Source organism: Elephantulus edwardii, unplaced genomic scaffold (genome assembly GCF_000299155.1).
Source record: "Elephantulus edwardii isolate Elephantulus edwardi_28Jun2011 unplaced genomic scaffold, EleEdw1.0 scaffold00067, whole genome shotgun sequence".
Lineage (NCBI taxonomy): Eukaryota > Metazoa > Chordata > Mammalia > Macroscelidea > Macroscelididae > Elephantulus > Elephantulus edwardii.
Genome location: NW_006399817.1, coordinates 15630756 through 15658487, shown reverse-complemented (window position 1 = coordinate 15658487; position 27732 = coordinate 15630756). Strand labels below are relative to the sequence as shown.

The following is a 27732-nucleotide window of genomic DNA, read 5'->3' as shown; positions in this document are numbered from 1 at the left end:
ACAACCCCATATGCATACCACTTCAGTGAAAAGAATGATTATCTTTACTGATCCTTTTAAATGTCTACCATAATGAAGACAGGTATATTTAATTATCTGCTTCTGTACTCAATCGGTTGTGAGTCCTTTTAATTGAAGTATATGAAGAAAATGTAGTGTAAGGTAAACTACAATAATAAATGTAGCTGAAAAACGGAACAGAACTTTAAAAGGTTTTATAAGTAATTGTAGATATTTATCTTTAATACTACACTAATGCTCAAAGAGTGGAAGTTTCAAGTGTAGCTGCAATGTTCTATTTGAACAGAGACAAATTTTTCACACTGTTAACATTCATTGGCTTATCTGTTATATTTTTTTAAATAAATCTTTTACCACTACTCAATTTTATAATCAAACACTGGCCAACTGGAAAATACTGATTCACTGAAACATGCAGCTCTTCCAACTGCTGACATACTTTCTATCAATACATTATGTAATGAATCACACTGTCAGTATCACCACCAAAATGACCAGAAATGTCTTTAAAGGAGTGGACAGCTGTCACATTCACAGTGGTAGATGTAAAATTTAAAAAAAAAAAAAAATTCAGAATTTTGCTTGAAAGCGCAAATGTCATCACCAAGAGATACTGTTGTTATCCTTGAAATGACAGGGTCACATTTCATTTTTGCAGGCAGCAGGAAGAAAAAGGCCAGTCAAAATGGTGCTCCATGATGCACATCCAAAAACTTCTCCAACCTGGTAAAAAGGGAAGCCACAGACTGGGAAAAAGTATCTGGTAATGACATATCAGATAAGGGACTTATATCCAGAATTTATAAAATACTTGAGCACCACAAGAAGATAAAGGTAAATAATCCAATAGAAAAATGGGTACAGGATATGAACAGATACTTCACCGAAGAAGAAATTCATTGTTGGATGGCTAATAAGCACATGAAGAAATATCCAAAATCCCTAGCTCTAAGAGAGATGCAAATTAAAACAACTATGAGATATCATCTCACCCCAGACAGAATAGCAAAATTTAACAGAATAGTAAGCAACAAATGCTGGAGAGGTTGTGGAGAAACTGGAACCCTTATTCACTGTTGGTGGGATGTAAAATGGTGCAACCCCTGTGGAAAGGCAGTATGGCACTTTCTCAAAAAGTTGCAAATAGAGATACCATTTGACCCAGCAATTTCATTACTGGAAATATACCCCAAAGAGATCATAACTGACATCCAAGCAGATATATGCACACCCTTGTTTGTTGTGGCTCTGTTCACAATAGCAAGGATCTTGAAACAACCTAAGTGCCCATCAACAAACAAATGGATAGAGAAGCTGTGGTATATTCACACCATGGAATACTAACTATACTGCATTGAAAAACAAGGAACTCATGCAATATTATTCAAAATGGGTGGCCCTGAAGGACATTATGCTGAGTGAAGTATCTCAGTCACAAAAGGACAAAGATTGCATGGTGCCACTGTTTTTGTCATGACAGGAGTCCAGAGGAAACGCTGTATAGTGGAGTGGACATGGGAGAGGGTTTGTAAAACAATGAAAGAATTTTTCTTTTACTTTTCCAAGAGGGTAGTATACTAGGGGGAGGGTTGGAAGGGGAGAAAAGTACAACAATGAATGAATGGAAACCCAAAGTCTCTGTCCATTTGAATTGAAAGCAATAATAAATTTAAAGAAATGAATGAATGGAAAGACAAAGTCTATAAATTTTCACTGAAATTAATAATAAATTTTAAAAAATGGTGCTCCATGAAAATATGAGTTAGTTCAGATTGCAACTAAAATAATTCCACAAGTACTTTTCATGAAACCATTAGTACTTTTGTCTGTGACAGAACTGCCTTAAATGTTGATGACCATTTCATACAGATGTGAAGGTGACAGTAATCAAGATCATGATTCAGAAGAATTAGTTTTACTGTTTTGCAATCAAGGGTATTCTTAAGGAAAATGGCTTTTTTAAAAAAAAACGTTTTTAATGTGTGTGTATTGCAGTGAAGTATAAAATGACACCTAGAAGAATTTGGAGCCAATTCCCTGACTTATGGTAATACTTTTATCCACCATTGCTTCTGACAATATATACTGTGAAAAAGGCAAATAATAATTATTATGAAAATGGTTTGATTAAGGTAGACAACATAAGAAATTCCACAGAAGTCTGTGGGCAACATATGAAGAACCACTAGTCAGATCAAAAAAGATGATTGGAAAAGTTGAAAAAACAAATCTGGCAATCTTGGAGACACTTTTTAAGAAGGGGAGTAGGCATTTAGTCAACTGACACTTGATTGAGCACAAATACATCACACCGTTGATGTTGAAACAGATTTTAAGTCCAGGCCAGGCTTTAATGTGAAAAATACTCAACTATGAGCAAATGCAATTTAGTGATTTTAAATCCCCATAATGTATAATGTGTTAGATCTGATTTGTCTTGAATAGTGTTATAATTTTTATGCATGTGATTGGTCTTTGGAGGTACAATATAACAAAATATTAACTATGTTATAATGGAGTTCAAAGGGAGCTCCTCCCACCCACCCAGTGAAGTACACTAAAGCTTCTACCAAAATAAATTCCTGATAGATTCAGTAATTCCAAACAAATTTTATGGCTCTATCATGCAGTTGTTTTAGGCATTAATACAACTAAAGGATTCAGGCTATCAAAAGTTAAAAAGAAAAAGTAATTATTTTCAATTTGATGTCAGAAGCTCACTAGGAATAAAACATTACAGAAAATTTTATCTTTTACTTAAGAACAGACATGAAACTCACTGCATATTGGGTGACTGATCAATATATAACACTCGGCAATTCATTTAAAAGAACCCACTAAACTGTGCTTAAATCAGTAGAAGTACAAATTAAAACACATCTGTATCTGTTTCAATTTTTGAAAGTATATATACAATTAAGCATTGCTGCTCTATGCTCAATTTAAAGAAATATATCTCAATAAAACATATTCTGCTGGTTAGAAAATAGAGTTAATACTTTTTATCTTTACAGAAAATGGAATGAGCTTGATACAAGACTGCAGGCATACCAGAGGAGGGCAGGTGTAGCATTTGTAAGCATACGCAGAGCTAATGAAAATGCATGTGTTCTTAGCCTACTGCAGAGCTGATGAAATCTATGCTATCAAGCAGAGAAGAATGTATAATTTAGTCACTCAAAAGAACTTTCTGGGAGTCTGAGAGATGAAGCATTGCATTAGACTTTAGCAGGGAGACTTTTGATACTGCAGAAGATTTTCATTTTATTATAAATTAAAAAAGGAATTGCCTTCTACTTACTCTCCCCTTACATTTGAGAGAGATTAGAAACAAAGGATAGCATTCATAAAATCACAAAATTCAGAAATACATTACCTTGGGGTGATGAGCTCTGTGCCTGCGATCTATGGTCACATCTCCTCTCTGGATTGGTGAGGACACCTCTGATCTGTATGTACGCTGAGGGGAGTAGGCATGATAAGCAGCTATCGAACCGTGGGAAGGTGACGTGGGAATAGAGTGCATTGTCTGGTCTGAAATATTAACCATGGTTTTAGGACTACTCAAAGTGCTATGTCGAGGGAGAGTGCTCTGTTTATTATAAAACTGTCGCTGCTGCCATTCATAGAGCTGCCACATTGTGTCATCTCTCATTGACCTCCGTTTCTCCTCTGCCCCAGGTCCAATCGTCTTGTCATGAATGGAAGGGGCAACACTGCAGATACTTTCAGGCCTGGTCTTGCTGTTTCTTGGGAGTGTTCTATAGCCTTCAGGGTAGCGGGCCACAACCTGGGCTCTGTGGCTTGGCATATTTCTTGGTAACGTCTGGTAAGATAGTACTCTAAAATAATAAGAAAAAAATTGTTAAAATATAAGGGGAGAGTTACTTTGCAAATTATAATAGGGTTCTTTTCATTTGATTTGTAAAAATTTATATTAGGACTTACTTTTTTTAAAAGATCAATATACTATGCAAGGCATAAATGATTAATAGATTTTAATATTTCCAGGACATTCAATGTAATAAGCTTAGTTATATTACTTCTATAAAAATATAAAAGACTATTAACTCCACACAATATAGCTTGGCTTAAAGAATGAAAAACATATACTAAGTTTCATTTAAAAACACATTTAAGATTTTCTTTAATTTCAACTTGTCTTCCTATTTTGTTTTTATTTAAAGAAATGTTCATATAAAATATTTCCCAAAATCTCATTTCACAAATCTTAGTAGAAAATTTAATTAAGAGTTGTGTGTATGGATGGAATATTAAAGTTTCTAAGTTGTGTGTATGAAGCATGAAGATAGGAAAAAAACGATCATAGATATACATTGGCTACTACTCTGTTGCACTACTTCCTTGAGAAAGCAAGTCTATTTATGACAGGAAGAGTATCAGTACATTGGAGACCTGAAGGAGTAATAGCCCTTGATAACTTTTATAAATCTGGACTAAAAAATGAAGATAAAATGTAACTATGAAAGGATCAAACACATAAAAATGAAAAGATTTCAGAAAAAAATCTCAGTTCCGCAATAGAAATTAATATTCCATTTGATGAATACTTTCAATAATTATTTTTTTGCGTTTTAAGTAATCTAAAAATTCACTTATGGATATTGAACAATAAAACATAATTTGCTTTAAAATATTTCTTAGTATAGACAACTATTTCACTAAGTATTGATTACATCAGTTTCCTTAAATAACAAAATAATTTCAATATGTAATTTTTCTTTTTATACTTGACAAACAAGCTTCTGAGTTTATAAAACCTACCTTGGTTCTAATTTCATCTTGGGTCAAATGCATGATATGAAAAAGATTGTAAAAAGCAAATAAAAAACCTCAAAAAATTAGAAGTTGTACCTTCATATAATCTTTAGAGAGGTTACATTTAATTCACAACAAAAATCTAGGTTAAAAAGTGTAAGGTAAAATCACAAATACTCATGCTACTATCTCCAGTGGAATAAACCTGCCTTTTTCTTAGAACCTTTAAGTAAAGATACCAAGAAATTAACCACTAACCAATGCTATCAAGTTGATTCTGACTCGGAGTGACCAGACAGGATGGAGTAGAACCAACCCATTGGGTTTTGAGGTTGTAAATCATACAAGAGTAGATTGCCTCACTCTTTTCCTGTACAGTGGCTAGAGGGTTCAGACTCAATATGCTATCTGGGTTCCAAGAAAGAAATGAAACTCATTGATGCTGAGGTGATACTGACACCCTGGGATACACACAGAGACACACGTCTGATTCTGTAAATGAGGAGACTGCTCATTTTTCTACTGAGCTGCTGGTGAATTTAAAACACCAGCAATTACAGGCTTTTTGGTTAGCACTGTGACATGCTACAGATTATACCAACCAAAACTCTAACCAGCAAAATAGTAAGAAGGCCATAATCTTAAGAGAGGTAGAGAGTCCTTTACTGTGAATATACCATTACATATGCTACCAGAATCTAGTCAAGTGATGCTTCCTTTTTCTCATCGAGAAGATAACTGGATCATTAAACTATCTTCAAGCTTAATATTGCTGTGTTACTTTGTAATCTTAGTATTTCTAATGCCTTGAATCATTCTTCCTAAATAAATTTCTTTAGTAATCAATGAAATTCTTGAGATTGTAAAGTCCTTACTCAAACCAGGTTAGGATTGAGAAAATGTCCCCAAGTAAATATGATCTACACTATCTGAGGACTCTGGGGAAAGATGAAGGAGAAATGTGTCTAATATTCAGCTACAAGCGGTATAAATAGTTCAATTACTTGCTGACTTCCCTCACATACATTTCTTATTTTCCTTACACCCAAACCAGTCTGGAATCTTCCCTGTGCCCATCTCTGTTGACATGAAAGCCAAAAACTAGAAAAAAGTTGTGTTAGCAACACTAGAGTTTTCTGTTTAGAAAGAATTTCAGCCAGGGGTAAGACTCTGTCATGATTCTGAAGCAACTGATGTAGAAATATAGCGGCTGACTTGGTTATTAACAAATTCAAGATACAATATATAGAGACTTTAGCAACATATTATGGTAGGTACTCAACTATATAATAAATAATATTAACTTTACATCCACCTTGGAAATAGGTTAAAAAAGTAAGATCCCTTATAAACATATAGGGGAGAGACATATATTGTCAAACAATAAAAACTGCCTCTAAATTAGTGTCAGTCAAGCATTCGTTACACATAATATAAAGCATATATAATATGAACTGGTGCCCCTAGTGGGATTCATACTGAACTCAAGCTATTAACCTATCAGAAGTTATTAACGGTAAGGTAGTTTTTTCTACACAACTACCCAGTTTAAAAGGCTCTTTTTCCATATTTAGAACTTTTAATAGAAAATAGGTAGTTATTAAGTAAATTTATTTTTTAACCCAAATATTTTCTAACCTTTTGAGACATGGTTTTCTTTAAAAAAAAAAAATTCCTTCACTGAGTTTCCCTAAAGAGATTAAAATTAATCTAAGTGTGATTTACTTTTAAGTAAAAGCCTAAGAAATGAACACTGTAAACTCCTTCAGCAAGTTTTGCACCCCATTCACCAGCAGCTGCCTGTCAAACCCCATAAAAACCATGTCCTTGTGATTCTGCCATGCGGAACAATGGCTTAAGGCACCATGCGTCTTAACAGTGTATGCTACTCACAAAGAAACTTTAAAGCTTTGTTCACAGGTCCAAATCTACTACCTGATTAAATATTAAACCTTTATTCTACCAGAAAATTAACATGAAAAGTCTTTCTTAAAGATTTTTAAAATGAATGGTAGCATGAATTATGCTTCATTCCACCAGTGAAAAAAATTCCACTATAAAACACAGTATTCTATACGTTTATATAGTAAGGTTGATGACATATTTCAGGGATACAAACTGGACTCTAGCCATTTCATGAGAATATCAAACTCACTGTCTTTATGAAAATAAGCATGAGAGTGAATTCAAGGATGAAAGAGGAACAGTGGGCAATCCTGAGCTCAAAATAATCTTAGATTAGCCTTCAGAAGCTACTAGCCTGCAGTCCATAGTCACAAACTGCCTCTCTGTATCTTAAATTATCAAGGGACCCACGAGTGTCACAAAATTAACATTTATTCTTAAAAAAAAGGGCAGTAACAAATCTAATTTACAGATGATTTGATAAATTCTCCTAATTATATACACGATTTTAAAAAGTATGATTTTACACAAGACTGATTCTACCTTGAAGGGGATTTAATTTGAGGGACAGAGACTGAGAAAATGTTCTGATTTGGAGTTTTTAAATTTTCCTGAAAGTGCTTTAATAAGCACCTCCAAACACCCTTTCATTTTTCTTCTAGGATTGACTCTGGCTTCTCTTCTGTATAATGTAGTTTTGTTCTGAAACAGCAAATACTTCTTACGACTGTTGCTTGGCAAAATTAGAAAAGTAAATACTGAGGGTAGAGAAGAAGAAAGTAGAGCTGACCCGCACAGCACAGAAGGATACCAGGGAGATAAAAAAAGATGAAGCAAGTGAGCCAAAGCTTTTGAGCTGCACTCATAAAGCTTTGGCAACTAACCGGTGATGTCAGCTAACAGAACTGAGAAAAACCAAGTCATTTCCTACACCTCAGAAGTTTCACTTCCAAAAATACATTAATCTGCATTTAATCATAACATTACTAATGTCACTGTTCTTAGATATTCTTCTATCAGGTTCCAATAACATTTCAGTTAAATTTTATGTGCTCTAGTGCATTATTAATTTAAGGAACTGGCATCACCAATTGACAGCCTAATGGCAGAGAATTTTTCTCCTCTATGGGTTTTTCTGAAGTCTCTGGTCTTCATTTCTGGTCTCCAGTACAGCACAGGCTGTCTTTTGATTCCTTATGTGATGAGATCCTCATTTTGCACTAAGCTGCAGAAGCTACTAATAGAAGACAGGCAAGGTGGGGCTGTGGGAAGGATGGAGACATGTTTCCATGGCTAATCATAGTTCTCAGAGGATGTGGGAGTGCTAGGGAACAAGACAAGCGGCAGGTCTTATTGCTTCTCTCATTCCAAAACACCCTGACTTCTAGAAAAAAAATCAAGTTTTATGTTCTAGGTCACGCACTGTCATTAGTACATTGGATGGCAAAGAGGGACAGAGGAAATAACTTACATCTAATCACTATGAACAAAAGAAGTACTTTTCAGAGGCTGTAAATTGCATGGGAGATTTCCCATGGAACAGATAGTGAATTTGAACTGTATGCCTTTGGGCTGGCAGTGAAACTCCTTATTCACTAGGCCACCAGAGCTCTCAAGTAATGAAGCTATAATGTCTAAATTACAATTCAAAGCAATGCTTCTAATTGGTAGCTTGAAAACAAACACTTAATAAAGGAGCTTGAAATAAGCTTGGCCTCATAAAGCAGTAAAATGACAAAATACTCACCCCCTGATTTCTTCTTCATGACCCCTCCCTTTCTGTATCTTAATCCATTGCTCCAACTGCTGCATTGAGTTAGTCCTTTGTATGACTCGATCTGCATCTGTGTGTAGGGGTCCTGCATTTGGGTGACTTCCACCTCTAAGATCTGCCATGCTGACATTAATGGATTTGTTCTCTGAAGTATTCACATTGCTCGGCCGATAGTGTCCAGTCTGAACTGGGCATCCTGACCCACTCTCAAATTCAGATGGCAAAGAATTCAACTTGACGCTATTAATTTTTGTTAATGGCCTATCTTGGCCATCTTTCTGAAACCCATATTTTTCAGCTTCTAATGCCTTTTTTTCTTCCATTTTGCTTATTTCCTTGTTTCTGTGGTTGTTCTGGACTTCTGGCTTAATTAGTAGTCTATGATTGGGAATATTATTGATTTCTTTAGTTGGTACACTTTCTGAAGCAATGGTGTCCACTCTGAAATCAGAGAAGAAAAAATCATAGTAAATCGAATGAAAAATGTACATGATAATTGAGTCTCAATTTGGAAATCTTAAGAAGTTACATATGACTTAAAAAAAACCTCCAAAACCTAAAAAGATCACAGAGGTTAAGTCTGTACAAATACTCAATGCTGTAGTATTAAAACTGTAAGCCCAACACTGTAACATATAAATATAAGGGAGAAAACAAACAAACAAAAACCAACACAAAAGTATTCAGGGTATAAAGTGATGGGAGGATAAAAAGTGATTGGTGTCTCCACCATTAGAAACTTAGGACCTTTTGATAAATGAACTATAAAATCTACAATTAAAAGGATAGACGTCATCAGGAGACAAATGAGTCTGGTTTGCAGAAATGACTTCATCATGAAATGAGTCTTATGATATTAAAGTTTGGACCAAAACCCAAGTAGCTAACTTAACTATTTTGGTTTGTATTCAAGGAGCAGCCGATGCATGCCAAGAGCTCTTGATGCCTGGTTACTTGTGTTCAAATGCAACTCTATTTTCCACTAGCTGAGTCTCTTTAGATGGTACAGAAACCTGTAGTACCTCAATTTCCTCTTAGGTAAACAGAAATAATTATAGCTTCAGGTCAGAGGGTTGTTGCGAGCCCAAAAGAGTTTACCAATTGCCAGGACAGACCCTGTTAGTACCACCACCATCATTTCATTTGATCAAGCAACCTCTCTACTGAAATTTGGCATCCTATGTACGTAACCGACTGGAAGAATATGCTAGATAGAAGTGTGCATCTGGGCCACTTGACCGTTTTCCACTTGCGTACTGTATATCACTGTTCCCAGTTACTATATCTGGGTCTTTTTGATGAGAATCAGTTCTTCTGAGCTCAACTGCTGCCAGGTCCTGACAAGATCAAGCTGAGTGTTTGAACTCTCTCTGTTCAGAACTTGAAAAGATCATGTCACTCTGGGAGGCCTCTCCACATTTTAGTACATAATAATGCTTCTGTCAGATTCTAACTGTGACACCGGAATCAGCTTGAACGTTGTCTGTAGAAAATATATGAGCGTGTGCTAGTCTGGAATATGATCAGTGAGGAAAACATGAAAAGAAATGTGACTTTTTCTTGGAGTAATGGTAGACTATCTAATGAACCACTATTTTCCATTTTCAAATAAGACGAGAAAAAACTGTAGCATGATTGATTTAAGTTAGATATAAACCACTGAGTCTTGATTAGAAGTAGTATTTGACTTTAAGAATGTTTACGGAGCTATATTGTGGAGCTGCTTCTTTTTGAAAGAGAAAATTAATTCTTGCTTCCTTGATAATATATTTCTGTAATAATGTCTGATGTGCTTGACTATATTCAATCTGGCAAAATCCTTATGTCCTTAGGATAGTACTTACCATAGAATTTGGACTAAAGATTTCAAATCATATAGAAATATTCTGATGAGGTATTTACTTCATGAACCACTATATTCCTGCAATAGTCTGTTCTTTAAGTATAAATTCAGATTTAATCTAACAGTTTATACCAATGTTCTGACAAATACCTAATTTGGCTATTCTAAAAACTATAGGAAGATCTGAGATATCCTTAAACAGAAAAGGGGAAAACCATTTAGTGACCTTGGTACAGTGGTAGGAAGTATCTCAAAATCATATTGTAGAATTTAAAAAAGCCATTGATAATTTAAAAACAAGTTACCCATTTTCTTAAATTTCTGAAATTTGAAGAAAAGTGATATTTAAACGCTGAGTATCTGAGATCTCTATATCTAAAGCTATTATTTTAAATTGGAGTAGTAATGACATTTTCTCCTCATTTTCCTAAAGATTCATCATTTAAGAGATATAATGCAGTAAGACCTATGTTGATTTTCCTCTAAATGGAATGAAATGTACTGAAAATTATGGCAATAAAATAATGTAAAATACATGATGAGATTCTTACAGATACTTAAATTACCACAGCAAATACACTGAATTACCAAAAGCATTAATAGTGAGACTGCAGATAAATTATTCAGAGGGCATATTATGATTAAATTTTTTTATACCATCAATAATATGCCTAGTTAAAAGAGCCTCAATTAAAAGAGCTCACAGGTGAAATATTTTACAAATTTAGAAGAAATGAACTGTCAAAAATAGCAGATGTTTTATCTCTTACATAATACACCGTCATAAATATATTTAAGTATTTTATTCACACAGGAAAGTTAACCTATAACTCTAAAAGGAAACCTCTCTACACTTATGAAACAGCCTGACTCATAGTTAGCCTCTGCTGGGTTTCCAAGGCTGTAAATCTTTATGGGAGGAGACTGCCCACCTTTCTTCCTCAGAGTAGAGAGTGGATTTGAACTGTTACTAGTATAACTCATAAAGAACTAGGCCATTTGAGGGCAAGATATACATACCAACAGTTAGGAGCAGAATAAATGACATTTTACTATTGAAAAATAGTACCTGTCAACAAGCAGAAGATGATCAATAATTACTGGCCAACAAAGCAAACTACACCAACATGACTGGCTGATAATTTTCAGGTGCGCACATCAACTGATGTGTTTGATCAGTAATTTCTCAAATTAGTTACAGTAACTAGTTTTTAGAAGAGTTGTCATCCAGTTGCGCCACTGGCCCATCACTCATCAGTTTCTGCAAAACCAGCCTTCATACCTATGGTCATATGGGTCATTCCCCTGATGGGTCTGAGTCTCTGGGAGACCTTCTAGTGAACCACCAAACTCAATATACATAGAGTAGCTAAGAAACTGAACAAAGGAGGAGCGGCTCATGATGGAAATCATGGACCTATATACAGCAGGTCAAGAAACTGGGGCAATACTGACTTGACACTTCTTAAAAGTGTTACACTACTAATTTTAGTAAAACAAATTAGAAAATCACTGCCTCATCTTTTTCTCATGAAGTGACTACTGCTTTACAAATGCCAACCTTTCAGTTAGCAGCTGAGCACTTTTACCACTGTGCCACCAGGGGTAGCTCACAAACATGTAACCTACTATAAAAAGCACAAATAAGTAATTATAAGTTTAATTATATAAAGAGTCTAAGATTTAGGATCTGAAAAGGTATGGCACCTTCATTGATAAGAAAAAGCAAAATCTTTTGGCTTTAAGATAACAATTAAAAAAGTACTCACCGGAAATTAAAGGTAATTCTGTAAGAAGAAAGAACATTCAGTTGGAACGTTAGAATTCTAGATTCACCCCAGTGCACTGATAGGTGAAAATGAGTAAAAGTGGAATAAAAATGTAGGTGTAATAAAAATTAACTAAAGGCTCATTTATTGTTAGTCTAATAGAGAATAAGAATTCTTGCTTTTTCAGGAAAAAATGAATTAATATGATGACTTAAGAATGATATATATTATGATAATGACAAAGTTGTAAGAAATGGAGTAAAATGTAAGTGGAAATCACTATTCTCTCTATAATCCTTTACCTTTTCACAGGTTCTGTCTGTACCAGAGCAGCATCTAACATGGCTTTCATCCACAATTCCATTTCCTTCCCTGTATCAGTGCAGAAATAATAGGTCCGCATATTTGGGTGGGCTGCCTGATTGAAAATGACACGATCATTTCACATGAAACTATGGATCTCTGTAACAGAAAAAAAAAAAGTTAAGAAAAGTTAAGGGAAATCAGTGGCTTTCTAATAAATATAATTACTATCAATTTTTTAAAGAAAACAGACTTTTATATATGTTCACTTAGAAATGACTCTAGGAAAAGAAATACTTAATCTTGAAAATGATAGAAATGACTTTTTCCTCCTAAATTTATCCTTTTCCTTTAGATTATGGTACTCTAAAATATACATAACAAAAATTTGAATGAGGAAGGAGGTAAAAATGAAGCTCCTTGTAGTACAGTTCTGTGTTCACATCCCTCGCAATTTTAATTTATTGTAATTCACTTCTTTTTCAAGAATAATGCTTCATAGCAATCAGCAACAAAACAAAAATGTTCATGTTATAATAATTCTCCCTGTACATAGGAATTGCCTTAGGAACTCCTTTAGTATTTAAATGGCACTGATGTTAAATATTTTGTCTATGAAACTATTTTGAGAGTGGAACACACATCTGTACACATTAAAATTTAACAATGATCCAAAGTGGTATTAACCTTTAACTTTTCCTTTCAAGTATCAAAACACAGAAATATGAGTTCAAGAGGAAGGACTATATTAAAAGTAAACAGGTAAGTAATTTTGATACTTTTTTACTTTATTATATAGTTCATTTGCCTCTAGATAAGAGAAGCAGATAGGAAGTAAGATAAAGCAGATGGTTATGAATAACTGCTACATGAGGTGTTAGCATTGACTACTCATTTTAATCCTCAGTCTGACAAGGAAAGATGGACCTAAGTCTAGAGGTTGCTCTTTACAACACTGATGGTTGTGTTAAAAGGAAAAATGGTTGAGGTGGTGAAGTACATAAAGTAAATATGCAAGGAAAAAGAAAAAAAGGCTATTTCAGCATAGAATGAAGAACAGATCATATGTATGTAAACATGAAAAAGTTAAGAAGCATAAACTTACAATCACACACAATATTTATCAAATTATTTTTAGAAATACATCTTAAGTCAGGCTGTAAATAAATTCTATAAATACAGTGATCAAAATAACCATCAACAATTGTCTTAAAAATGATCTACTTACCATTATGATTATCAGCAACATTAATGCCATCAAACTGAGTAGTCAAGGTGGCTCATAAATTCAGAAGAAACAAAACACAGAAGAGATTTTAAAACAAAAATTACTATTCTTGTCATAAAGAAAGTAAAACAAAACTAAATAATTACAGAGAAATTTCATTTAAAATACATAGTAACTTTAATTACTACTTTCTACAAATTCTATTCTTATGAAATGTTACTCTTATAATACCCTTTTCTCCTTAAAATGACATTTTTACATTAAACCTTTTTGAGGTCAATTTAACCTCACTTGAGGAAGGGGGTGGTGGAGGAAGAGGTTTCTTATTTTAGCCATTATCATAAAGCAAAGAATGCAGAATAACTCTGGAAAATAATAATAAAAAAAACCCAACCAGCTTAGCACTTAAGTGGCCTCTTACTTTGTTTCTCACAATATCACGGAGAGGAACAGAACATTAAGCAAGAGGGCACAACAAGGGTTGTCTTAGGTCAGCTTGAATTTAATCAACAACAGATTTAACATTTGACCTTCAAATATTCTCTAAAATGTACATTACAATAATGATGTGCCCAAAGAACTGAGAACATCTTAGCAATTATAAGACCACAAAGGGATATATTACGTTTAAAAAACAGAAAACAGCTTCTGTCTAATAGCACACTCCTCTGTTAAATTTACTGTAAAAATCGCAAATATGTGTTAAGTCTTGAAAGAAGAGTAGCAGTAAAACACTAGGATAAACACACAGCTATATTTAATTATAAATATCGCAGCATATTTGCTTCAATGTATTTACCTATGAGATACACACACACACACACACACACACACACACACACACACGGATATAGAGACAGGAAGACAAGTGACCACTATCTATTTCAGCATGTGTTTCTTTTCTAACTAAAGCAACATTCTCCTACACAACCCCAACAATGACTAATACATATTATAAGTAGGAAAGTGTTTATAATGAAATGAAGTGTTTATAATGAAATAATCTAAGGATTAATATGCATACTAAATCAATGCAAATGATAATTTTATAAATGTCTTTCCTTCCTTACCTTAAAAGCGTATTTGCGATTAATATGATCCTCAGAAGTAAGCATAGCTATCTGAAAACTAGGCAACAGTATGCTTCCCAAGATACCTTCTTCTTTTTCATCTAAGAGATAATATAAAATCTCATTAGAATTTTAAATGTTGTCATGTAGTAGAACAAATTTTTCAAAATTTATTTTGTCTAAATCAAAAGGATTTTGTAAAATATAAAGTATACTCTATATTGGTATAGTGGATGATAATGGGCTGTTGAGTCATAATTGACTCTTTAGTGGGTTTTCAGAGGCATTGAATAGCAGGAGATTGCCCATTTTTCTCCTGTAGAGCTGCTGCTAAATTTGAACCATGTGCCTTTGGAGGAAAGCGTAGCTCCTTACTGTTAGGCCATCAGAGGTGCCTTTATAGGTATTAGGCAGGTCTTTATAAGGTTTTAAGTGAAAACATCAGAACAACTGCTTTACTTTATAAGAGCTCCCCTCAATCCTAAACAAATTATAAACAGCTCCAATAAGGTGAAAATGTCAATTAGACATGAAACATTTGTTTGGCACACATACAGTGTACTTTATGAAGACCTTTTAAGTGTGACTTCCTTGAACATATTTTAGCTTTTAAGTAATGATAGATATGGAGAGGGTTTTTTAAATGGAAGGAATAAAGTACATAATATTCTAAGCTGAGACAAATGTGTGGCTTGCTTGCCCTCATAATTTTTGGTATGCGCTGAAATTCTCTCTCCAGTGAAACCTATGTGATGAGACAGTTCAAACTCTCTTCTCATCCTAACCCAGCCTCTTTTTTATGTTGGTTTCCCTGTACTCCAACAGCTCTTAGTACATTATATGTTCTAGTTATTTTTCATTATCATCTCTCTTCTCCCTAGGCTGTAAGCTCCAAAAAGGCATTCAGATACTAAAAAACATGCACTGAATAAATGAATGAACAAATTTTATTTTAAACTATATAAATGAGATTCTTAAAAATATGCAGCCTTGAAGGTTTACCTTTCTCATTCAGATATACAATCAAATTGTGGGAATAAATTATAAGCTTACAAGGAAAACATATAAAACATACCAAAGGGAATGACAAAACAATCTTGTCATAGTATAGCTTCACATTAACTTGCTGCTTGGGGCAGAGATATTTATAAAATTTGAAATATATTTTTATTCTTTATATACTCACAAGTTAATAAAACTGTACATCAGAACTATCAACTCACCAACATGATACCCCACAAATAGGAAAAAGCTCATAATTATGCTTGTCATTTAAAACATTACAACTAAAACAAAGGACTTCCTCCCCTTCATTTTTAGATTATATAGTGAAAAATTCCAGGAGGAAAAAAAAAAGTTGCCTTAAATGGAGTTTATGTTAATGCTTTTGTCATTATTAAAAGATCAAAATTCTGCTTTAACTATGCATGCACAGTTATTTAGAGCTCACTAATGCAAGAATAAATGAACAAAGTACAGTTTTATTCTAAAAGGTAAAGAAAAGAGGATAGTCAGCAAACAGAGAACAGGAAATTTAAAATTAATTGAGTCACACTCTAATTCTGAATTCAAATTTATATTTATATTTATAGAAAGGGCACAATCAGAAATAGCTCATGAAGTCAAGGATTTTTAAAAAATTATTTTTATCATAATGCTGTAGAATTTACTATACAAAAATAGCTTTCCTAAACACTAAGTTTGACTTTTCATGTGGATGGGCAGGAATTTGTGAAACGGTGTTAGCCTATCCACACGGGGCTTGCCTATTTTACTAATCCACAAGGGTTAAGTCATGAAATAGAGTTCTCTCCTTACCTCTATATTGCCACTATTACATACAACTAAAGACACTGTGTATAAAATACTAATTTTCCACCAAAAGGCTATCCCGCGATATATTTTAAGTAGATATTTCAAATGTTCTCAACCATGGTATTCCGTTCATTTCTCTATCAAATTTAACTTTAAGTACTGCACTACTTTCTATCATACAGTGTGCAATTTATACCCAATAAAGCTACATGCTCTGGAATATTTGTAAAATGAATGAATCATTGGAGGGCCAGAGGAGATTTTTGAGATTGTCGGGCAACTGTTGTCTCCTATGCTTCTTTCTCCTCCTCCCCTTCCATAAGGGGTCATCCCAATAAAATCCCAGTTCAATGGTAAGGAAAGTTTTGAGTGTATTTATTTCTAACTAAAGTCAAGTAGGAGCTGGTGCCTTGTCATAATCATATAGTGATAAGATGTCTTTCTTGTGAAGTGTAGAAATGAGTTAGATGACTCTTGGTGGTGTAGTAGTCAAAGCACTTGGTGGCTAGTCAAAAGGTGTGCAGTGTAAACTCACCAATCTCTCTGAGGAGACAGAGGAAGCAGTTTGCTTCTATAAAGACTTAAAGCCTTGAAAATTCTATTGGAAATTCTACTCTGTCCTAGAGGGTTGCTACGAGTTGGAACTGACTCAAAGGCAGTGAGTGTCTTAGTCTATCTGGGAAATGTACTAAAATGAATAAAAAATAGTGAGGGTAAAATATAAGTAATTAATAATAATAAAATCAAAATTTGTATTTCCAATACAACAAACAAAAGCAGCCAATATCAATGAACTTACTATTAATTTTGTGACAAAATAATGTAATCTTTATAACAGAAATTTAAAAAAATGTACGTAAACATATTTTGTTTCTAAACTGTTGCTAGAGGGGGAAAAAAAGTACAAGTTATAAGATTAGAAGATAATGTCTGATTTACAATTCTTAGCATTTTGAAAGAGTTGGAAACAATTGTAGTTGAAGTTTGGCACCTAACTAAAGATAATAGCACAGCTATGGCATGACCAGCATGGCTATGCCAAGATGAAACGTTATACATTTGGCTAATTCTAACTCAGTAATCAGAACCATAATTTGCATAGGAAAGGATATCTCAACTACAATCTGCAGGGTAAAATAAGATGAACACAACTGTACTAAGTTCAAATTCTGAAGGGTTGTATGCATTGATTAAACCACTTTGATAGATGATTATAGATTTTTTGTCACAAAATCTTTTTGTGTTCTCACAGGTAAATTTAAAAACTGCTAATTAGCTCTAAAACATGGCCACAGCTTTTGATATGTTTCTCTAGAAAAGCAGCAAATTATTACTTAGGGGTTGGCAATTTAATTTTCTGTGTAACTGTTTCCAACCAAACCACCTAGAAGAAGGAAAGAGGACCAATTGTGTAGGTGTCAGGACAGGCTTTAATTCTGATGTTGTTGTTGTTAAGTGCCATCGAGTTGCAGGTGACTCATAGTGACCCTATAAAGGAGAGTCCTCGACGCCTGGGTGTCTTTCATCCTCTCTCCAGGTTCACAGGGTTTCCGGAGGCAAGCTATTATGGAAGTGGATGCCACTCCTCCTTCCAAGCTTGTTTTAATCGGGGAGCTCCAGCCCACACTGTCACACAAGTTTAATGAGAATTACATATTATCTGGCTACCCCTGTGATGGCTCTGAAAAGGATCACAATGGAAGGTCCAAGATAGAGGGGAAAGAAGTATAAGACAAAACTCAAAATCATAAAAATGACTAAGCTTATTAATGTGATAAAGACTTGTTACAACCTTCAGGATAATCATCCTTAGAGCTTGGAACTGAATTTACTCTTTTGACACAACTTTCAGTCAAACAGTGATCTATGTAAGTTGAACAACAGGGTGTTAGAACAACTATATAAGATCAAAAGGACAGCAAAAGTTCAAGGACAGCTCAAAGGGGCAGGAAGGGAGAAGATGAAGGTTGAATGAAAAGAAGAACATAGGCAGTGGGAAGAGTGCTGTTAAAATATATTGATGGTAATCAATCTCAGAAAACAAAATTGGCACTACTGGTTTAATAAAATACCAATCTGTAAACTATCACTCAAAACACAATACAAATTTAAAAATAGTTAAAAATATAGATTCTTCTTCACTTACAGTAGTACTTTATGTACATCTTTCAGTGGGCCCAATCATAGTCTCCAAATTAGTTAATGACAAGATAAACACACATCTAAGCCAGTTTTCTTACCTGCTATACCATGCTGACACAGAAAGGATAAATTTCTCCCTATATGCCTGCAATGGGACACAACACATCCATAGGCACTCCATAAAGTTCTGCAGCACAAATTTTCATTTCTTTCAGAGAACTATGTGGTGTATGAACTGAATTTACACTGGATTTTTTATATTAATTACTAACTATGAAACACACACAAAAATAATTAGGAGTCTTTGATATACATGTCAGCAAAACGAAGACTTCTGGTCTAATACTGCAATAATAAGCAGGAGTGGCATCCATTGCCTAAATAACATGCCTCCAGAAACTCTATAGTTGTTGATAGTTGTAGAGGGGCTTCAGGCCTTTTGTTAATAGGGTCACTATGAGTTGTGCTTGACTTGAAGGCAATCAACAACAACAAATACAATAATACCTTCAGTTCCCTACTGCCAATATTAATAGTGTGGTGTGTATCCCTACAGCAACCTTCTTCATGTGTGACGAAGGCTGAAATTGTTATCATTATTATTATTTTTTAAAGGTATCATAACTAAACAAATTTTTCAGCAACTTATTTTTTTCAATACAAGTCTTCATACCTAAAATCATTTGCTGGATATGAAAACTAGGTGACTGAGAGCTAGATCTGACAAAACTCACATGTGAAAGGAATTTCACCAATATTTTTTTACCTACTAGGCACTGAATTTGAGAATAGCGTTATATTACAAAAGCCTTTATTTCTTTTCATGCAAAAGAAAACCTCTCCAAAATGCAAAATACCACTCAGATTACAAAAACTGGACCAAAACATAGACTAATCTGAAGCAAAGCACTAAAATCTTGAAATCAAAAGACAAAAAAACTGAGGCACAACTAAAAACAAGTTTTTTGTCTTGAGTCATATCTCAAATCATCAGAATCATACGCATATGAAGTATCTGTTCATGCTATTTGTTGAGAATAATAAAACAGTTACATAATTTTATAATTATACAACTATCATACAGTAATACAGTTTATGGTAAACTTACCTCTATAATAAAAGAGGCAGAGGTCAGAAAGCACAAACCAGCGTTTCTTCCACAGTTTCATGCCGGTGCTGTCCTGCATAAAATCATCAAATTTAAGGATATGTTTTCATTTCAGAGAAGGAAATTGACATCTGGTACATTTATTTAAAATAGCTTTTAAAAACAAGCAGTGTGATATGTGTACTTGGAAATGCAACTAAATAGCCAATAAAATTTTGAAGTTAGTTTTTTAATGGCTTATATAATTATCTGAAAGTTCCCAGCATACTGGTCTCTGAAGAAGAACGCTATCATGTCAAAGAAACACTGTTGAAGTAATTTTACTCCATTTCACTTTTGCAAGCATTCTATAATTTAGTCTTCTGATCACATATGTCTACTACCACGAGAATAATGTAACTATGCAGTGGTGTGTGCACTCTGGTAGATTTAATAAATATGTTAATCTTCAACAAGAAGGAAAGCCTGGGAAATAAAATTATCCCAAAAGTAATGTGATATAAAATGACTGTGAATAAAGGAACTTGGATATACAAGTAATTTTGTCAACATTTTCTTCTTCCATACAGAGTTTGGGCTTTGTTCATCTTGCACAAAAAAGTGCCTATTAGGCAGCGCTAACTAATTTAGTTCATAAAAATCAGGCTTAAACAGACCCAAAATTACTATCTTAATAAAATTACCATCTTCCATGCAATAAAGAAAAACTGGAAGACAAAATTAAATATAAAAATATATCTAATGAATGAGTCATAAATTGATCATAACTTTTTTTCATGTATTGAATTGAAATTTTACTTTTACTCATATACAAATCTCAAAATGTATACACATCACTTCAACAGTATATTTACTGACACTGGTTACATTCTTTATGTTATGCAGCTACCCTCACCCTGTTGTTCTTAGTTGTTCCTCTTTCATTTACATAGAATCACTACTTTCTAAGAATCTTATTCAATCTTTCATGTTGCTGTTAATTTGATGCTATTTAGCTAGTTCGTATAGACTGATGCCTTTGAAACCATGGTGTCCTTGGAGAAGAGTACTGAATATACCAGTTACTGTCAAAAGAACAAACAGATGTAACTTCGACAAGGTGCAGCCAAAGTGTTCTTTGGAAGAGCATTGATAGACGATAGACCTTTGTCTCACATACTGTGGGCATGTTGCTAGGAGAAGCTATTCACTGTAAAGAAACATCATACTTGGGAAGGTGAATGACAGAGAAAGAGAAGACAAGCCTCAATCAATTAGACTGACATAGTGACAGCAGCAATGGGCATAGATTGTGAGGATCACCCAGGATAAGAAGGGATTCAGATCTGTTGTTCATAGGATTGCCATGAGTTGTGCTCAACTGTATGGCATCTAACAACAGCAACAACAAGAAGAGATAAGTTGTTAAAAAGAGTACAATATTCAAGGCAGATCTTTTTTTAACTAGCTTGACTACTGTTCAGTTTTGCTTGACTACTGTTTAGTTTTAATAAAATGTCAATAGTGTTTTGAGTTTTAAAAATTATCTCAAATCCATAGGGTCCAGGTGTTCATTTACCCTCTACAACTCCAAAAAGTTTGGAATCCATGAAAATGTCAAATTATTTTCTGTATTTTCCATCTTTTCATAAATGTTCTTTTACAAAATCCTTGATGAAAATGTTCAGTAGTGACAGTGGGCAACATCTAGGTCTTTTGTTCTTATGCAAACGAAGCCATTCATGGAAGCAATCATTCACGTATCCCACATCCTCCTCTGAATCCTAACTTTCCTTTTAGTGATGGTTGTAAACATGTCTACCACACAACTTTTGTTAATACAATTTTTAACCGTTGTATAGCTTATTTACAGCAATTATAATAAGCTGTGCAAACCTAGCCATAAACACTTGACTTTCTCATCACTGTTAATTCCTTTACGCCTCCTTTCCAGCCCTGTTTAGCACAAATACATTTTTATCTCTGCACATTTGCTTTCTCTTGTCTTTTTATGTAAGCAAGGTCATACGGTGTTTCTTTCTTTGTGACTGGTTTATTTTGCTCAGCTATAAAGTCTTCAAGCTCCATCTATATTGCAGAATGTATCAAGACTTAAATTTTCCTACTGACTGAGCAGAACTCCAGTGCATGTGTGATCTCCTGATAGGTACTTTTGGTTGTTTTCATCTGTTTACGACTAAGAGCTATAGTGAATACCGGTATACAAGTCTCAGGTTACAACTTCCCTATAATTTTGATAATATTTTTTTAAAATCATATTCATCCTAATGGGATTAAGATAGTATCTTACTTTGGTTTTGATTTTCATCTCTTTGATGGCCAAACACACTGAGCATCATTTCCTGTTTGTAGTCACATGAATGTCTCTTAGTGAAAGTCAAGAAAAATTAACAATACCTTTCTACATTAAAAAAAAATAAATAAAAATCCTGACATTTTAAAATACTAGGGATTTCAACGGCCTAATGGTAAGAAGCTACACTGAAATTCTGAAGGCGTGCGGTTCAAATCCAACATCCGCTCCACCAGAGAAGGATGGGCAACCTCCTATCATATGATTTACTGCCCCTGGAAACCCACTGGAGGGTCTGTTATAGGTCGGTTCCAACTTGATGACACACAACAATAACAAAATATATTTAATTTTAGAAGCGGTACTGCAATCCTGAAGGCATGTGGTTTGAATCTACCAGATGCTTTGCTGCAGAAGAAGGGGCAATCTCATCCTATACCAGTCAGATTCGATAGCATACAACAAAAACAAACAAACAAACAAACAAACAAACAAACAACAACAACAAAAACCCACCACCAACAACATAAATTTAATTTTAAATCTACAAACAAGGAAAGGTAATCTATATTAAAGTTGTAATTCTGTATAAACCTGATTGTTATTAACTAAATTAGAAAGCCATTATTTTAAAACAATCTGAGCATTCCATAGCTCCTTCTCCATTTTATATCATTGTTCTAGATACATTTAGTCTTTAAACAATTAATTAATTTTGATCTTGTCCTTTGTTTTAGTTGAAATAAAGAGAAAGAGAAGAAAAAAACCTACCTGTTTGTAAAGCCAACCTCTTCTCACCACAGGTGCATTTGGATTCCTTTTAATAGAATTTGATCTCTTTCCAAAATTATGAACTTTTTTTGATGCCCGTGAAGTCTAAAGGGAAAAAAAGCAGGATAGAAAATGTATGGAATTAGAGAGTTGAATTTATTTTCCTCCCTCAGAATTACTACAAAGGATCCCAAGTTTTACATTTCTTCTCCTTCTCGAGAATATGGATATATAATTCTTAGAAAAGGCAAAGTATGTGGCAATATTTTGTCCTACCTGGTAAAAAAAACAACAACAAACCAACATATATTTAAGAATACATCATTTTTACACCTTACTATTCTACATTAGTATTTAACAATGTTGTTTCAATTAAAAAAAGTTAGTAACATTTTAGTTAGACATCAAATACTAAGATTTTGAATATATTAAAAACGTATCACAAGTCAAAGCAAGACTGTAAAGATTCATGAAATGTCATGGAGTGTTTTCTTCTTTTAGAACATCTTTGAACTTCAATGATATTATACAGATGGTGTTTATTGTAGTCTTAAAAGTAAGCATAAGGCTATATAAAATATTCTAAAAGAATGTGATGTTTAGCATGAAGATTTAATTTTACACGAGTGGTAGTGGTAGTTAACAAACACAAAAAATAGGGAAACAGAGATTAATTTCTCTTTAAAATACAAAGTACTCATAATTCACTGCCACAGATTTAGAACCAACTCACAGCTGACCCTCCGGGTTTCTGAGGCTATAAATTGCATGGGAGAGGACTAGTCATCTTACTTCCTCAGATGGCTGGGGGTTTAAAACTGCCAGAGAGGCACAACCTTTGGATAAGCAGTGCAACTCTTTATGGACTATATCACTTCCCCTAAATAAAAGGCAAGAAATATAAAATTATCTCTTATTTCTGAATTTATCTCAAATCTTTGGAAATCTAGCATTTTCAGGAAAGTTTACTTTGCCAAGCTTATAAAACAGAATTGTAAAGCCCAGTATCAATATTGTCCTTAATGCATGTTTGTTGAACTTTAATTTCCATTTAAACAGGCAGACACAATATAAAATTCAAACAGTACAAAGACTTGAAGACCCATCACTCACATCAACAACTCTATGAGTCTGCTTGTCTATCTATATAAATAATTACCTTCATAGTTACAAAATAACTGCTCTTTGTCAAATGATTGCATATGCAATACCGCTATCTCTTGTTCTACTATTTCTTGGAGGTTACTACATAGAAAATATCTATTTAGACAGTCTTGGCTCTATGAGGAGAAGTGTGGCATCAGGATTGGAGGTAGAGTCATCAACAATTTGCATTATGCAGATCACACAACCCTGCCTGCTGAAACTGAGAAGGACCTGAAACCCTTGCTGCAGAAGGACAAAGACTGCAGCTTTCATATGGATTGAAGCTCAACATCAAGAAAACAAAGATTCTCACCACTGGGTTGATTGGCAGCATCATGACAGATGGTGAAGAGACTGAGATTGTTGACAGCTTCAGTTTGCTTGGCTCTACAATCAACACTCTTGGTACCGGCAGGCAGGAAATGAAAAGACGAATTGCATTGGGGAAAGTCTACTGTCAGAGACCTCTCCAAGGTACTGAAAAGCAACAATGTCAATCTGGAAAATAAGGTGCGCCTGATATAGGCCATTGTCTTTGCAATTACTTGCTATGCATCAGAGAGCTGGACAATGACTAGGGATGATAGAAGAAGAGTTGATGCCTTTGAGCTGCAGTGCTGGGGAAGAGTACTGAATATACCATGGACTGCCTGGAGAACAAACATGTTCATCCTGGAGAGGGTGAAGCCAAGCTGCTCCTTGGAGGCAAGGATTCTGAAGCTTCATCTGACATACTTCAGCCATGTTGCAAGGGGGGATCAGTCCTTGGAGAGGGATGCCATGCTTGGGAGGGTGGAGGGACAGTGCAGGAGAGGAAGAACCACAATGAGATGGATTGATTCCATCACTGGGTTAATGTAGATAGGTGTGTGAGAGACAATAAGGTTGGTAAGAGATAAAGCAGGGTTTAGGACTGTTGTACATAGGGTGGTTGTGGGTCACAAGTGACTTGAAGGTACATAACAATAAACTATGTTTCTAAAAAACAACAATGGCTAATTTTAAACTAACTACTTATTTTAATTTTCTTCAATTCAGGTATGCCCATAGGAAAAAATAAGGCTGCCAGGCAACGAAATGAATCTTTACCTTTATAAATGTGATAAAATATCCAATCCCTCACAAAATATTAATTTATTTTAAAAATTGAAAATCAGAATTTTATAGTAGTTGTTATAGGCCATCAAGTTGCATGCAACTCATAGCAACTCTATGTACAACAGCTCTGAAGCCTGCCATGTCTCTCTGACACACCTATCTCTATTGTCCCAGTTACTGTGCCAATCCAGCTCATTCAGGTTCTTCCATTTCTACGCTCTCCCTCCACCCTTCTAAATATGATATCCTTCTCCAAGGACTGGTCCTTCCTGGCCATATACCCAAAGTATTTGAGAAGGAGCTTCAAAATCCTAGCTTCTAAGGAGAAACTTGGTTTCACTCTCTCCAAGACAGACTTATTTGTTTTCTTGGTGGTCCATGGTATGTTCAACACTCTTCTCGGTCACCACAACCCAAAGGTATTGATTCCTCTGTCAACATTAGTCATTGTCCAGCCCTCTGATGCTTATCATGTAATTCTGAAGACTATGGCCTAGATCAGGCACACCTTAGTCTCTAGACTGACACTGTTGCTTCTTAGTACTGTGGAGAGGTCCTTGAAAGCAGGTCTTTCCAGTGCAATTTGTTTTTTGATTTCCTGATTGTGGTGCCAAGAGTGTTGACTGTGGCACCAAGCAAGCTGTAATTGTTAACAACCTCAATCTCTTCTCCATCAACCATGGTGCTGCCAATTGGCCCAATGGTGATAGATAATCTTTGTTGTCTTGATATTGAGCTTCAAGCTATAATGAAGATTATAGTCCTTGACCTCCTGCTGCAAACACTTCAGTTCCTCCTCAGTCTCAGCAAGCAAGGTTATGTCATCTGTATAATGTAGGCTGTTGATCAGTCTTTCTCCAATCCTGATGCCACATTCCTCTGCATAAAGCCCAGCCTCCCAAATAATCTTTTCTGCATAGAGATTGAAAAGTAATGGAGACAGGACACTCCTGAAATACTCCTCTCTTGATTTTGAACCAGGCAGATTTCTTTGCTCTGTTCTGAGGACTGATTCTTGGTCCAAGTATACGTTTTGCATGAGCACAATCAAGTGTTCTGGGACCTATTCTCTTCAAGGTTAGCCGCAATTTGTTGTGATCCACACAGTCAGATGCCTTTGCATAATCAAAGAAACACAGACAGCTATTCTTCTGGTACTCTTTGCTTTCTGCCATTTCTGCCAAGATCCATCTGGCATTGGCAATAATGTCTCTAGAGCTATGACTTCTTCTAAACCCAGCTGTATTTCTAGTAGTTCTCTGTCAATGGACTGTTCCCATCTTTTTTTTTTTTTTTTAAATAATCTTCAGCATGATTTTGCTTGTGATATTATTTGAAAATTTCCAAATTCTGTCTAGTCATCTTTTTCTGGAATGGGATCTCTTCCCGTCAGTTGGCCAGATAGTTGTCAGACTTCTTGGCACAATGTGATGAGCACGTCCAGGGTAGGATCTGTTTGTTGAAATATATCAATTCCTGGGACTTTATTTTTTGCCAATGTTTTCAGAGCAGCCTGCACGTGCTCCTTCATCACCACTGTCTCTTGATCATATGCTGTTTCTTGAGGGTCTTCTGTGTCAGCCAATTCTTTTCAGTACAGTGACTCTGTATCCATCTTCTTTTAATGCTTCCTGGATCATTCAATATTCTGCCCCCAGCATTCTTAAATATTGCAACTCCTGTTTTGAATTCATTCTTTAGTTCCTTCATCTTAAAAAATGCTGAGTGAGTTTGGCCCTTTTGATTTTCCAGCTCTGGCTCCTTGCACATTTCATTGTAACACTTTGCTTTGTCTTCCCGAGCTGCATCGTCATTCACAAAATTGTAACACTTTATATATTTTAAGTTTTTGTTTCTTATAGACACGACCTCTAACTTAAATAGGTTTACATAACAAAATGAAATTATTATAGTTAAAATGAATTCTAAACGGAATTCTCTATAATTACTCTGTAACTTTCATTAAAATAACAAGAAAAGTTAAAAAAGCAATCAAAATACTCAAACTAAATCTAGTCTACTAAGAATGACAGTAATAGATACTGATTAGCAGTTATCAGGAATTAATAATAACTTACTCTGCCTATAGGGCTCATTGGATGCACAGCATAATCTGAAGTCATGCTATAGTTAGAAGCTTCATTTATCATACTTATAGGTCGTTCCTTTTTTTCTTCAGATGTCATGGCTGCAACAGTCCTGAAAATACAGTACATCAAAAACTAGAACTTGCTGTGTATGTAAAGTGCTTCAGAATATAACTTTCCTAAATTTCATAAGGCTGGTGTACTGTTTTTTCAAAAACAGTGAGATGCTACTTACTCTGAAGACAGAATTTAGTATTTATAAATACTTAAAATATGATGACGACTTCTAAGGAGAATATAAATTAGTAACATTAATTCATCTATTTTCAGTGAATCTTCTTTACCCTGGGAATTGAGACATCTATTTAACTGAGTCAAGTGTTCTTGAACAGTCAATTGTTTAAGAACTTCATATGAACAAATAGACTTAAATAAGGCACAGTGTATTCTTTAGGTACCATGAGTATCTTGTCTAGAAATAAAATGTACACATTTACATATTCAACTGATGTTAACTGAAACATGATCTAAGGAGAGGAAACACGGTCAAGAGAGCCCAGGACACTGGTTTTACAGATGC

At 34.6% G+C, this 27732-nt stretch overlaps 1 protein-coding gene across 3 annotated transcripts in view; it reads right to left on the bottom strand.

Annotated features, from left to right (window-relative positions):
• PLEKHA5 (pleckstrin homology domain containing, family A member 5) overlaps window positions 1-27732 on the bottom strand; it is a 284442-nt gene that overhangs the window by 76307 nt on the left and 180403 nt on the right. For 2 of the 3 annotated variants that reach the window (XM_006888444.1, XM_006888445.1), the window contains exons 5-11: window positions 27144-27264; window positions 22822-22926; window positions 19758-19830; window positions 14693-14793; window positions 12394-12509; window positions 8453-8920; window positions 3398-3863 (exon numbers count right to left, since the gene is read on the bottom strand). In XM_006888444.1, the coding sequence (XP_006888506.1) occupies window positions 3398-3863; window positions 8453-8920; window positions 12394-12509; window positions 14693-14793; window positions 19758-19830; window positions 22822-22926; window positions 27144-27264 (1450 nt within the window). Of the gene's footprint in view, window positions 1-3397; window positions 3864-8452; window positions 8921-12091; window positions 12110-12393; window positions 12510-14692; window positions 14794-19757; window positions 19831-22821; window positions 22927-27143; window positions 27265-27732 lie in introns of all 3 variants that reach the window. The other variant, XM_006888443.1, reaches the window with a different exon arrangement.